The sequence below is a fragment of the Berkeleyomyces rouxiae genome (genome assembly GCF_048999995.1).
Source record: "Berkeleyomyces rouxiae strain 22BRR77 chromosome Unknown BrBRR77_ptg000001l, whole genome shotgun sequence".
Taxonomy (NCBI): domain Eukaryota; kingdom Fungi; phylum Ascomycota; class Sordariomycetes; order Microascales; family Ceratocystidaceae; genus Berkeleyomyces; species Berkeleyomyces rouxiae.
The window spans coordinates 707,668-721,257 of NW_027396491.1; the positions used below are offsets into that span (position 1 = coordinate 707,668).

The 13,590-nt window shown below is 52.2% G+C and overlaps 4 protein-coding genes across 4 annotated transcripts; 1 reads left to right on the forward strand and 3 right to left on the reverse strand.

The window, feature by feature from the left end:
• Positions 1-292: 292 nt before the first annotated feature.
• BROUX77_000215 (uncharacterized protein) lies at positions 293-1,679 on the reverse strand (the record flags this gene model as incomplete). Its single annotated transcript, XM_073746656.1, has 2 exons — positions 293-327; positions 392-1,679. The coding sequence occupies 2 exons, from the start codon at positions 1,677-1,679 to the stop codon at positions 293-295; spliced, it is 1,323 nt and encodes a 440-aa protein (XP_073608452.1).
• A 1,251-nt stretch (positions 1,680-2,930) lies between these two features.
• BROUX77_000216 (uncharacterized protein) lies at positions 2,931-5,533 on the forward strand (the record flags this gene model as incomplete). Its single annotated transcript, XM_073746667.1, has 3 exons — positions 2,931-3,503; positions 3,592-5,181; positions 5,252-5,533. The coding sequence occupies 3 exons, from the start codon at positions 2,931-2,933 to the stop codon at positions 5,531-5,533; spliced, it is 2,445 nt and encodes an 814-aa protein (XP_073608453.1).
• Positions 5,534-6,170: 637 nt separating this feature from the next.
• On the reverse strand, positions 6,171-7,841 carry BROUX77_000217 (uncharacterized protein; the record flags this gene model as incomplete). The annotated part of the gene is made up of 3 exons (XM_073746678.1): positions 6,171-7,286; positions 7,371-7,765; positions 7,829-7,841. The coding sequence occupies 3 exons, from the start codon at positions 7,839-7,841 to the stop codon at positions 6,171-6,173; spliced, it is 1,524 nt and encodes a 507-aa protein (XP_073608454.1).
• A 3,763-nt stretch (positions 7,842-11,604) lies between these two features.
• On the reverse strand, positions 11,605-12,153 carry BROUX77_000218 (uncharacterized protein; the record flags this gene model as incomplete). The annotated part of the gene is made up of 1 exon (XM_073746689.1): positions 11,605-12,153. One exon carries the CDS (start codon positions 12,151-12,153, stop codon positions 11,605-11,607), a length of 549 nt encoding a protein of 182 aa, XP_073608455.1.
• Positions 12,154-13,590: the final 1,437 nt, after the last annotated feature.

Here is a 13,590-nt window from a genome sequence, read left to right on the forward strand (position 1 = left end):
GCAAGCTTTTTGCCATTAAAGAACAATGGATATGTCTGCCAAGATAGACCAAGTTGACCCCTCAAGATAAAAGGGAAGCTGCTAAATAATGAATATAATGCATACTAATCACCATTTCAAGAATGTCTTGGTATAGAGGCAAGTCAAGCACCAACACCTGTGACTACAGTAATGGACAAAAAACAAGATGCAAAAGATCGTGAATCGTGATATTTTTTCCCCTTTTGGTTTTCCACACCCTGAATTCTACGTCTATATATTTTTCCTCTGACCAACGATAGCGATAGCCTCTCTACGACAACAATGTGCATATGGGAAGGCGGTAAGCTGTTAAAAATGCGCGAGTTAGTTGATGCCTGAAACCAAAAGCAAAGGAACTCGAAAGACTCACTATCAAGGGTCCAATATCTGCGTCTTACGCCCTCCCACTCTCCCTTGCCGGCTTCCTCCATCCCCTTCATATCGACGGGGATCTCGATCCACTCAATATCCATGGCCGCCTCGGTCACATGCATTTCGACGACCTTGGTGTATACGTCGTAACACACGCGTCTATCCGCACCCAGTCCGTTGAAGAAGCTGAAGCGGCCGCCGTCAGCCAGAAGCGCAGGCACGAACTCGGTGAAGAACAGCTTGAGCTGGCCATAGTCTTCGCCAAAGGTGTCAAAGTAAATGGCATCGTACTGCTCGCCGGTAACGAGCAGCTCAGGCAAAATGCCCTGCCACTTGCCGGCATACATCTTGAACGCGCCCTCCTCGGGGCCCGACGCCTCCCACTCGGGCCCAAAGGCACAGGCGGGCGAGCCGTCGGCGTTCTTGGATGCGGCGTATGCCAGCACGCCCTCGTGCGCTTCGATGATGTGGTGCCGCGATGGCTTCGTGGCGGCAAACATGCCGTCGACTATGCCCATGCCAAAGCCAATGTTTAGAATGCGTGCGCCGCTGGGTAGATCGGGCAGCAAGGCATCGACGCTGCGCCGCATGATGTCGGTCTCCCATGCCATCATCACGCCGTTGCCGCCGTCGTCAACTAGCTTGCCGTCGGAGTAGGTTAGTTGGGCCTTGAGGTAGTCTTCGCTGTTGACGTCGCGGGCGGGCTCGGCGGACGTGGGGCTAGACTCGGGTGCCTCCTCTGCCACATTTGTTGTAGCATCAGCACTGTCATGTGTTTCGGCTTGTTCTACTGCGGCAGTGCCGTCTTCCTCGTCCATATCAATGTCCTCATCTTCGGAATCCAGCTCTTCATAGCCATGGTTGTCAAGCAAAGACATGAGCATCTCGGCGCGAACGCCAGCGTCGACGCACAGCTCATACAGACCCTTGCGGCCAAGTCTCAGTGCCACACACCCGGCCGTCTCGTCATGATCGTCCAGATCGTTCCAGATGGCGCCGCAGAAGAACAATTCCTGCATCGCCTCGCGCGCCTCCTCCACACACCCATCCTCGCCCTCGGCGCCGTCGTCTTCAGGGTCTGCCGGCCCACACGCGCGGATAGCGGCGTGGAGCGGGGTCTCGCGCGTGGCGGGGTCCATGCAGCTGGCTGAGCCAGGCTCCTGGAGCAGGCCATTCAAGCCGCTCTTGTCATGCGCCCAAGCGTGGTGCAATATCTCGCGGGTCGGGGAAGGACAGTCGGCGGAAATGCGGGCAGCGAGGGAATCATCAATGGGTTTGGCAGCCATGGCGGTGGGCGGGGCAGCAGAGGCGTCGGTTATGTTTGCAGTCGCACTCTTGCTCGAGTCAGACGATGGAGGGGCTCAAGCCTGGAAAAAAGAAAAGTGACAAGATCAAAGTTTAGACTCTCTCTGATCAAAAGACCATTAGTATCCTGACAATTTCCGCGCTGAGATTGGAATATACAGTTTGGCAGGTTGGCAGGCAGAACTGAGCTGGCACCTCAAGTCAAAAATCACAAAGCCCCGCGGCGACTGTCGAGTCAAAAAATGATAAGCTTCACAAAATGTCTGTGTCACCGTAACGTGAACCGTGCCGGGCAGGTGCAGGCAACACAGCCTGCCCAGGAACATTTCGTAAGTGGGGCCGTCGGGTCAGCACGTGCATGGGCACTGCCGTGATAATTGATGATGGATGAGCTGCGAAGCGAACTTATTTGACAGCGCGATCAGGGCTGGACTAGCTTGGGTTAGTAACTAGGAAGAGCTCGTGGAAGCAGAGGAAGCAGAAGCAGAGAAACCACAAGCAAGACTCACTGGTCATCCAAAGCTCCGACAACTGTTCCCTTGAAGCCCGACCAGGCACAGGCAGGGATGGCGGTGCAGTGCTAATTTGCTGTCAAGATTATGGTGCAGACCCTAACAAGCTTGGACATGGATTGCATCATGCAGCAGAGCAGTTGCTGTTGCTGGCAGACAAAGCAACACCAACGCCATCATCCATTTTCGGGAAAGAACGCGTGCCGGTCCGTCTCATTATGTAAATCCAGTCACACGCAACTACTTGGTAGTCAACTAGTTCTGATAGAAGCATCGCACCAATGGCAGGACTGGCTTGTTGCATGTCCAAGATTCGGTCTGGAATTTCTCACCGACTCACCTTTTTCTTGACTTGCGTGTGTTTCTTTTCTTTCTTTCTTCACCTCCTCGCAATCGTTCAGTGAAAACCTCCATAGTCGTTTTTATTCCAACAATTATCTGTTTTGCTTCTGTTATTTCACTCGCTTCGCTCTTTTTTTTGTTGTTTTCCTGCAGAGACCCAATTCTCGCCTTCATTCCAGGCAGTGCAAGAAAGCACAATAAAACAAAAAAGTCAGTGCTAGATGCTTGGAGGCGAGCCCCAGCCAAGCTAAGCGCAGCCCTTTTTAGCTAGCGTTCTGAGGCCTGTATTATTACTGCTGCTATTTGGCTCTTTATTTATTTTTCGCCATCCATAACATCTGCTTCTTCTGTTCTTTTCCCTCTTCATTCAATCCATCCATGCTGGTGATTGAAGACCTGAAAACCCGAAAAACTGTCTGGAAATCGAATCGCATCGGCAATCCTCTCCCCAAAGTCCGCCCTGGTTTTATCGTTATGAAGTTTGGCGAGCAACTACGTACGAGCGTCATTCGCGAGTACGAGTGGTCCTACATCGACTACGACGGTCTCAAGAATGATTTGCTAGACGGCGTGCGCCGCGGCAGCTCTGTCACTGCCAACGACACCAAGGGCAAAGGTAAAGCCCAGGACAAGGCAAAGGCCGCTCAAGGCTGGTCGGAAGACGACGAGGCGCGTTTTGTTGCCAAGCTTGACGCCGAACTCGACAAGGTGCACACCAAGCAAAAGGTCAAGGCCATGGAAATCTCGCGACGCATCCAACTTAGTGAGAAGGAAGTCAACGAGGTTGTCGGCCGCTTGAACGAGCGCACCGTTGGTGAAGATGCGCCCAGCGAGGAGGAGTTCATGCTGCTCGAACAGGATCTCAGTGACGTGATTGCTGATGTGCATGATCTCGCCAAGTTTGTGCAGCTCAACTACACGGGCTTCTACAAGATCATCAAGAAGCACGATGTACGCCCCCTTTTTCCTTGGTCACGTTCGTTTCTATCTCAAAGTTACTGTCTTGCAGGCTGCTAACAACTCTTTTCCTTTCTTGCAGAAACTCACCGATTGGCATCTCAAGCCCGTTTTCGATGTCCGTCTCAAAGCAAAACCCTTCTACAAGGAAAACTATGACGCACAGGTTGTCAAGCTTTCCAAGCTCTGGGACCTCGTCCGGACCCGTGGAAACCCCGTCAAGGGCGACAGTTCGGCTGGTGGAAGTCAAGGCAGCTTTGTCCGCCAAACCACGAAGTACTGGGTGCACCCCGACAATGTCACCGAACTCAAGCTCATCATCCTCAAGCATCTTCCTGTGCTTGTCTTCAACCCCAACAAGGAATTCGAAATCGCCGATTCTGCAATTACCTCGATTTACTACGATAACCCTGATACCTGGGAGCTATACGAAGGTCGTCTGAAGAAAACCGAAGGCGCTGAAGCAATTCGTCTCAGATGGTATGGCGGCATGAAGACAGACACCATTTTCGTTGAGCGCAAAACCCATCGCGAGGATTGGACTGGTGAAAAGTCGGTGAAGGCGCGTTTCAGCATCAAGGAAAAGAACGTGAATGCCTACATGCGCGGTGAAATGCTCCCTGCTGCACTGTTTGAAAAAGCGCGCAAGGAGCGCAAAAAGCCCGAGAAGGCCATTGCCGAGGATCAGCGTCTTGCCGCTGAGATTCAGTACGAAGTGCTCAAGCATGGATACAAGCCTGTGTGTCGGTCATTCTACAACCGTACAGCGTTCCAGCTGCCTGCCGATGCCCGTGTGCGTATTTCTCTGGATACGGAACTCACCATGGTCCGTGAGGATAACCTTGATGGTGCCGTTCGAAGTGGCGACAACTGGCGCCGCATGGACATTGGCATTGACTGGCCCTTTTCACAGCTGCCTGCTGGCGATGTTGAGCGTTTCCCCTATGCCGTCCTAGAGGTTAAACTTCAAACGCAAATGGGCCAGGAGCCCCCGGAGTGGGTTCGCCAACTCATCTCCAGTCACCTGGTTGAAGCTGTTCCCAAGTTTTCCAAGTTCATCCATGGAACCGCCACCATGTTTCCTGATCGCATTAACCTCTTGCCTTTCTGGTTCCCTCAGATGGACGTCGATATCCGCAAGCCCGTGACCCACGATTTCGGCATCAAGCGACCTTCAATTGAGGCGACGGCCTCGACCTCTGATGATGACGACGACGACTTTGCCTCAGATGATGATGACCTCCCTTCAACATCCCGCAGCGGCCCAAGCAATGGCCAGGGCCTTTCCATGATTGCCCCCAACTCCATCCCCAATGGCGACGCCGAAGGCCAAGTCAGCGACTCGCCTGCCGCCAACGACTACATTTACGATTCCGAAGACGAATACGACGAGGACTATAACCTCGAGGTCTCTCGCCGTATCGGCGGCATGACGTACTACGCTGCTTTGGCTCAGAGCACGTTGCGCAAGGCCGGCGCCGCTGTCAAGTCGGCCGTGATTCCGGCTTCCCGTGGCTCTCAGATTCCCCGCAACGATCGCCTGCGCATGCTCTATGGCGCGCAAGAAATTCAGAGCAAGCGCTTCAAGGCGCCCAAGGGCAAGAAGATTCATGTGCCGGTGCGTATCGAGCCCAAGGTTTACTTTGCGGCAGAGCGTACATTCCTCGCTTGGGTAAGTTGATTTTCCCTTTCTTCGTCATTTGATGCACTAGATGCTAACAATTTGCCTTGACCATGTACAGCTCGAATATTCCATCTATATTGGAACGATTGCCGTAACTCTGCTCAACTTTGGCACTAAGCCGACTACTGCGTCCTTTATTGTTTCGGGAGCCTTTACGCTCATTGCCATCATGGCCCTCATGTACTCAGTCGGCATCTACCTGTACCGCAGCACGGCCATCCGCACCAAGCGCGTCGCCAAGTACTATGACCGCTGGGGCCCTTCGATTCTCTGCGCGTGCTTATTCCTGGCGGTCGTCTTGAATTTCGGATTCGAGGGCCGGGAACGCGGAATTTGGTAAGACATCTGTCCCGGGCGCAGCACTCTTGCAAAAACCTGCACAAGTTGGAAGCGACACTGGGCCCGGGGTCTTTTTTTTTTGTTTTGATGTCTACCCTGGTTTTTTGCTATTGATCTTGTTTAGTGTACGTCATGTGGTTTTCTCCTTTTTCTTTTTCTCCTTGACTTGGTTTTCTTGTGTTGTAGTTATAGCAGCATTGTTTCTTTTCTTTGCATTGTTTTGCTCCATCGTGTATTACTTGCGTCTTGAATATAATACAAACATAGTCTACCTCATGATGTGTGTTTCAAGAATACTTATTGTAAGCCTTGTTGGATAGTTACACTGTTCATTCATTATGTATACGTGCCTAGATGCTAAAAAAGGACTAAGTACCGCTTAGAAGTAACACAGCCTAAGCGGCATCCGAGGCCGAAGATATTAACAGACTTGGAAGAGGAGACTTGGCTCATGAAAAGAGAAGACTGCCACACTCCGACGGTAAGGAAACCAGCCTGACTGATTATATGAAGGAAAGACGAAGAAGAGAAGAGAAGAGAAAGGGAAACAAAAAAGGATATAAAAAAACGCCTGAGCAAACCAACGCAACCCAAAAGACAAAGCCCAATGACTACAAATTTTCACGCAGTGAAGCTGTTTACAAAGCATGCGTGTAGCCACCAGAATACGATCCAGGAATCGGAACTGAGTCGTAGACTGGCTCATCTGCCGCGACCGGAGCGGGGGGCTGTTGCGGCAAAGGTGACGGGGAAGGAGAGCGTGTCCGCACCGGCGAGTCATGGAGCACGGGAGCCGGGAACGGCGGGGCGGTCGGGGAGATTGGCGACATGCCGTTAGCTTTCGGCGTAGCACTCGGGGCTTTCGACGGGGGCGCCTGCAGCTTGAAGAGAGCGCCGGGCGACGACGGGGACGGCGACGACGAGAGCGCAGAGGCCTGGAACTGCGACACGGGCTCCGCCACGCGAACGCCCGGCGTAAACGGCGACTCCTTGGTGGTTGTCTGGCTTTCAATGTCGTTCATGCTGGCAAAGGTGCTGGGTGCGAAGCGCGGCGAAAAGGCGTAGGTGCTGAGGGCGGGCGACTTGGGGCCGGCGAAGCCCGGGGTGTTGGGGGCGCTCTGCATGCGCAGCTGGGCGAGGTAGAGGTCGGAGCGGGCGCGGTTGCGGCTGTCCATGGTCTTGCGGAGGCGGCGCTTGGTGTAGTAGCGGTAGAAGATGACGGTGTAGAGGGTGATGCAGATGACCTCGATGACGATCTCGATGATCATGCAGATCAAGGCCCAGTTCTGCAGGCGGCACACGAGCGCGTAGTCGACCTTGTCGCTAAACACCTGCGAGCGCTTGTTGTCGACGCATGACCAGCCCCAAATGTCCTTGTTGTCGCTGTTGTTGCGTTTGTACTGGAAGATGCCGGCCGAGATGGCCCACAGGATCATGGACAGGATGAACCACCCGATGGCGAACATGGTGTAATATGTCTGCACCTTTTCGGCGCGCCGGTGGCCGCCGCGGCAGTACGCGAAGAACACAATCAGGCAGGCTGTCAGCGAGATGCAAGCCATGGTGAGCACCAGGATCTGCGGCCACATGGTGGTGCCCTTGGCCCATGCGGGCATGGAGCTCTGGCTGGGCAGCGACTTGGTGCTGTTGAAGATGGCGAGAGTGGAGGAGATCATGGCGAGGATGATGAGCGAGCAGCCAAAGTTGACGAAGCGCAGAGCAAACTTGGCGAGTCTCACGCGGCCCTTGACTTTCTGCACAGTTCCCAAGACGGACGGTTAGTAACTGAGTTGCCGGCGGGTGTGAGCCAATAGATAGACGGCAGGGCGGGTGCTTACCACATCGCGAGCCTGCTCCTTGTCAGTGAGCGCCTCGTGCTTCTCGATGACCTGCTCCTCACGGAAGGTCGGGCTCAACGGGCCATCGGCCAGCCTCCGGGGGCCGGTTGGCGAGCGGAGGGCGCTCTTGAGCGGCGACATTGGCGGAGCAAGGCGGTTAGTGGCGTACTGGGGAGGGTGCGTGGACGTGCTGTTGATGTAGCCGAAGCCGACGTCGGCCACCTTTGGGTCCGTGAAGGGCGATTTGCCGTCAATGGGAGAGTGCACGGCGGTGGCTTCGACGAAGCGCGGGGTGCGCGGATGCTTGAGTGAGTCTGTCGACGAGCTGGAGACAGATCCGCTGGAGAGACTGCGCGATGGGTGCAGGTTGAGGGCCGCCGGCCGCTTCTTGTCGTCTGCTTGGCTGTGGTGTTAGTTTGGCAGGTTCGTGGTGAAGCCAGGCGTCGAGCTCTTCCCACCTTGTTGAGACATTGTGTCGACTAGGCGTCTTTTTTTTCTAGCGATACAAATACAGAATTATAAGAAGATTGCGTCTTCCAGGCGGGGCTCGGCTTGGGCGTCCAAAATGTCACCGATCCGCGATCAAGAGTAGAGGCAGAAGAAGTAATGGACAATAGAATGAACAGCAAGTAAAAGACAAGCAAACAAGAAAACGGAGGATATGATTGGGGGGTTATTGGTGAGACCAGCTGAGGACCAGAGCAGAGGAAGAAGAGGAAGAGAGAAATATCTCGCCGACAATGGGCTACACTGCAGTTTTCTTCTTTTTCGCAAGTCTGGTTGGTGTACTCTGTGAAATAACAGTATCTATCTCGGGGAGAAAAGTCGGGAACGGGGTGAGTGCAGGAGAGAGAGCCAACCACTGTTAATTATGAGCGAGGCCTGAGGCCGATGGGGGTGTGCAACCATTCCCGCCCCCTCCAGCACTTTTTTTTCCTTCTCCATGTCTGACGACTTGGGAGCCGGGCGGCTGCAGCAGCTTTTTTTTTTCTCGGCCTCGAAAGCTACTTGTTTCTGTACGTACGCGGCAGCGTATCAGCGAGGGGTGTGATCAGAAAAAGCCTGGAGGAGGGGGACAATGCGACTTACAGCTGGATGCTCCATGCTGATAGGACGATCCGCCAAGTCTTAGACGCCCGGATCCTAGGGCCTGAGTCGTCCTACTCGGTAATGCGGATCCCGGCCGCTGTGGATGGAGCAGCATACAGGTAGCGGGATGTTCTGGGCAGAAGAGCCTGGATGCGTGTATTGGTGTATTCTGGCCAGAGCTGGCAAAGTCACAGACAATAAGATGCGCGAGCTGTGCCCATTTTTAGAACTCCAGGCCTGCCCCCCTCTCAGATTCCACCCTCACACGCACCATCGACCGAGCCGGAGCTCCTCTCAAGCCTGGCGTAGCATTTGTTGGCCCAGATTTGCTGCGGGCACTCGTCACAGTTCACGCTTCCACTTGGACATGGCAAGCCACCAGGATTGGGGCCCACCAGATACAACGAGGGCATGTCTACAAATCACGCGCCGAGCTCCTCTGTATGTGTATCGCTCCCGCCACGCCATGTGCCTTTGCAGAGCACAGTGCAACTCTCCTTGTCGGCTAGACATCCGAGCCACCAGTCTTTCTTGCAGTCGCGCCCGCACCCCGCACCCCGCACCCCGAAGCCACAACCAGCGGCCCAAACCTGGCCGGCTGCCTGTGCCCGCTGGAAGCCAGAGCGTCAGCTGGCCACCCACAATCCCGATTTTCGTCGCAATAAAAAAGACCCGCATCATCACTCACGTTGAGCCCGACTTCTCGTCGTGGTTCTCTTTCTTTTACCCTTCATGAGGTCGGGAGTCCAGCCCCACTCTTTCTGTGCGTCCTCCGGCACATCATTGGCTGGTGCTGCAAGCCGCTTACCGCCCGCGCTAGTCCCGTTTCGGAAACACAGCGTGTAACTGCAGTCCGGCGGAGCGCTCTGATTGGCCAGAACACCCCACCTATCTTGCTCTCGCTGCCAAACCAAAAGTCTTTGTGACACTCCAACGCGGCTTCCTATTGGCCAGCCCACTCAGACGCCTGCTAACATGGCAGAGAAACGTGCGACAGTCTGCACGAGATGGGCGGTAAATTCGACGGCGCAAAAGTACTGATACATGGGTGAGGCCGTGAAGAAGGTTACGGATAGACAAGGGAGACGCAGGAAGAAAGGACAAGAGGCCAGGCTGGCCAATGGGAGGCTGGCAGGTGCCTTGGCAGTCGCACTATGTTATGGACCCTAGGTAGCCCTTGTGGCTAACATCGACAATATCAACTAGGATTTTATCAGTGTCAAGTTTCACCTTTTGCTGTTGAGGATTCGTTTGTGAAAGCACTTCAATGTCGAGTCGCTTTCGAGAAAAATGATACGAGGTTGGAAATCGATAATCTGCTTGCATATGTACACACCCAATGAATGGGGATTGCTTGGGGAAACCAATTTCGACACTCAACATCACAGAACAAGGGAGTACCTTGGCTTGCGGTGATGTCTTGGCCACATCGTCTCGTTATCATTTGGACTAGATACACAGAAGCCAGTCGACTATTTGCTCCGCGTTGATTAGACTCTGAGAAATACCGGAATCCAATGTGGGATATTCTAAGCGTTCCGGTACTAGCTATATGATTGGACCAGAATGGAGACTCAAAGAAGGGGTTCTTCGCCCATTGTTGTACCTGTCGCAGAAGGTCGGTTTGCATACCTTGGATAGAAGACAAGATGTTTTTTATTATAGAAATAAAGTCATGCTTCCGTCGCTTCCAGAAGTGCTTGTTCGTTAGGACTAGATGGCTAGACGATGGTCAACATGCTCAAGGCGGTGACTGGCTTGGAAAGTGGTATGTTTGTACAAGGTTATTGGTAAAGGGTGAAACAATACGTGAAGATAATCTCGCAATTATTTTTATTTCCGAGGACTGTGGGGTTGTTCTGATAAAGGTTCTCAACCCACATCTCAACCTCTGCACGGAGAAGTAGAGAGCTCCGGAATACAGAACAGTGAGCGTGTCACTGTCCCATTGACAAGTTTAGAGACAAGATTCTGGTCAAACTCCTGTACCTGAGGATGGCTTGGCTTCGGAACTTTGGAGCCTTTCAGCCTGTCCAAGCTTGGGCTGTGCGACAGACGATAAAAACGTGTTCGGCAAGTCTTTGTGAACATGAAGGTACTAGAATGATTGTGGTCAAGGAGGATGGACAGGAGACGAGAATGTGGCTCACTTCATGGAGGAGAATGTAAGTCTCGACACAGGCAATGGGCTACGCAACGAATGCGACATATATTTAGGATAAAGGTCTTCTTCCAAAAGGTGGGAGCAAATTGGCAGGAGAAAAGACCCGGAGCTTGGGCTATCAACAGAGTGAATTGTATGTTTTTGCAACCATGTTTCGATTTTAAATAGAGACTCATGGCATTCGTGATGAGATCTTACTCAACTCCTGGTGTTACACGACATTATGGGGCTTGATCTGTCTAAGTACCCCCTCGTTTCTTGTTAGATACGTATGGCTTGTTCATGAAGAACGTTCCATGTCCATAGTTATAACCAGTTAGTTGGTATCTCACTGGAAATCACCGACTCACTTCACTTCCTGGTAGAATCTTCTGTGAGAATGCAGAGTACTACGGAACATGACTCTGCTGTGGATTTACATCAGCTGTTGGTTGTTGACCAAGGTCACTGGGGGAGGTTTCGAGACTGTAAATAACCTATAAATATACCGGGATTACAAGAAGCAATGGGAACAAACACTGAGACTCGTTGAAATATTGAGCGGCTTTATTACGTGCTATCATAGTGTGAGTGTCTACGAGATTGAAAGACCCATCTTTGAAGTTCCATACCATTGCTGGAGCCACAGCGTTGAAATACTCTCCTGGAAATATCGAACCATCAATATTGAGTGCAGAGAGAAAGCCAGTCCTCTCTAGATTGCAAGTGCATCTAGGAAAGTAAAGAGACAAGAGTGACTCTAACAGGACGGTGAGTATGATGGGAAATAAAATGAGCTGATGAAGAAAATCAAATAAAGAAAACGCTGGAGAGCTGGGAAATCAGATGAGACGTGAGACATATACTGTTGAAGAAGAAAAGCCAATGCTATCGCAAAGACAAACAGTTAAGACGTGGGCGCGTGTGCCCTATGAGAAAGATATTTTTCGTGCAGAACTAATAGTTGAGGTGAGGAGCTGGAAATGTCTGTGGTCGAGGGATTTAGAAAATATCAGTAGCTTCAACATTGCGGCCAGAGAGGCCCATGCCGGGACGGCCATGCTGGTTTCCCTGAGGATCACGAGCCTCGACGTCACGGCCAGAGAGGCCCATGCCGGGACGGCCATGCTGGTTTCCCTGAGGATCACGAGCCTCGACGTCACGGCCAGAGAGGCCCATGCCGGGACGGCCATGCTGGTTGCCCTGAGGGTCGCGAGCTTCAACATCGCGGCCAGAGAGGCCCATGCCGGGACGGCCATGCTGGTTGCCCTGAGGGTCGCGGGCTTCAACATCGCGGCCAGAGAGGCCCATGCCGGGACGGCCATGCTGGTTGCCCTGAGGGTCGCGGGCTTCAACATCGCGGCCAGAGAGGCCCATGCCGGGACGGCCATGCTGGTTGCCCTGAGGGTCGCGGGCTTCAACATCGCGGCCAGAGAGGCCCATGCCGGGACGGCCATGCTGGTTGCCCTGAGGGTCGCGAGCTTCAATCATGGTTGGAACAACCATAGCTGACACCGCGGTAAGAGTCGTGAGCATGGCAACCACCTTCATTTTGATGATGATAGTGATACGTTATAATGAATAAGAGAATGTGATACTTCACGAAAAGAAAGAATGAAAAACGTTGCTTTAGTCGTGTTTTAACAGCTGCAGCGAAGATTTGAGTTGAAAAGAAAGGAAGTACTGAAGAGAATGAGAATGAGGGTGAGGAAAGAGATATTGAACATGATGCCGAGTAGAAGTGATGCATAAGCTTTATACAAACATGAGTGTCCATCAGCTTCAACTTCAACGACTGAAGATGCTTCTACTTCCTTTTCATGTCTAGATCAGGTCCCTGTAGCCGAGTGCTTCGTCACCAGGTCCGTTAGTACAGCTACCATTCAGCCATCTAGACCACACGTTGATACTCAGCTTTGTAGCTAGTCCACTTTTGTTGCCCCTCTTGTGTATTGCCTTTCACTGTAGTTCAGGGCACGCATCTGTAACTGCCAATGGGTGCTAGCTTAGAGTTGTCTACGGAAACAAGTTGGTCTCGGCCCCTGTTGTTCTCCGTAGCATCTGACATAAGTCCCGTCTCGGCTCACCAAAATACGCACTTGTCATGAAGCTGAGTCTGAAAGAAAACTGACTTGAGAACTTACCCAGTTTTCAAAATATTCGCTCATTAGGTCAGAGATGAGAGAAGCCATGTGCTGTCAGGTTTAGCCATCTGGGTCATATTTTCCTAATTGGGGATTAAATGAAAATCCCCTGCAACACAAAAGCTGTCAAGGGAGTCAGGGTTGCAGGACACAGTTAACTTGACGATGACTGTTCTTAATTTGGCGCAAAGGGATTGAAACTTTGTTGGAATAGACCAACGATTTCTGCGTCATGATCTAGTGGTTTGTAAGCGCTTAGTTGTGTGGACTCCCGGCTCCTGTTCAGTAGGTGAGGCTTTTCTGTCCAGGGCATAGATTTTGCACCTTGTCGCTAGCGGTGGATTCATTATGGGTGATTTGGACGATTCAGTATTCAATGATATTTAGTCTTCCCAATCGGTAGGGTTAATCGAAAGTAAACCGACAATATCCAAAGGCTCCCACTCACGGTTCGCCTCTGACAAATCTCCCCACCAATTACCACGGATACTATCACATGAAGGATATGTGAGGTATACACACTTGTCCAGTCCCACAAATCTGACAGGAACCAGTTACACAACGTTATGTACTTATCCAGCATAAGCGAGCTTATTGGGAGCCCGTTGTGGTACAAAGGATCTCATTCACTTCCGTTTTGGGACATCATGTCACGACGGCTGAACCCTGACACATGAAGAACGATTTGTTCTTTGACTTCAGAAGCACATGGAGCGGGTGTAAGAGGTGTTTCTAGGGAGTTTTTCTTTGAGGTTCAGCTTCACTAGTGAGACGCGAGTTGGTCCCCAGGTAGAATGACCTGTTGAGACCTGGTCAAAATCAATAGAGCGGTATTGACGCAGCC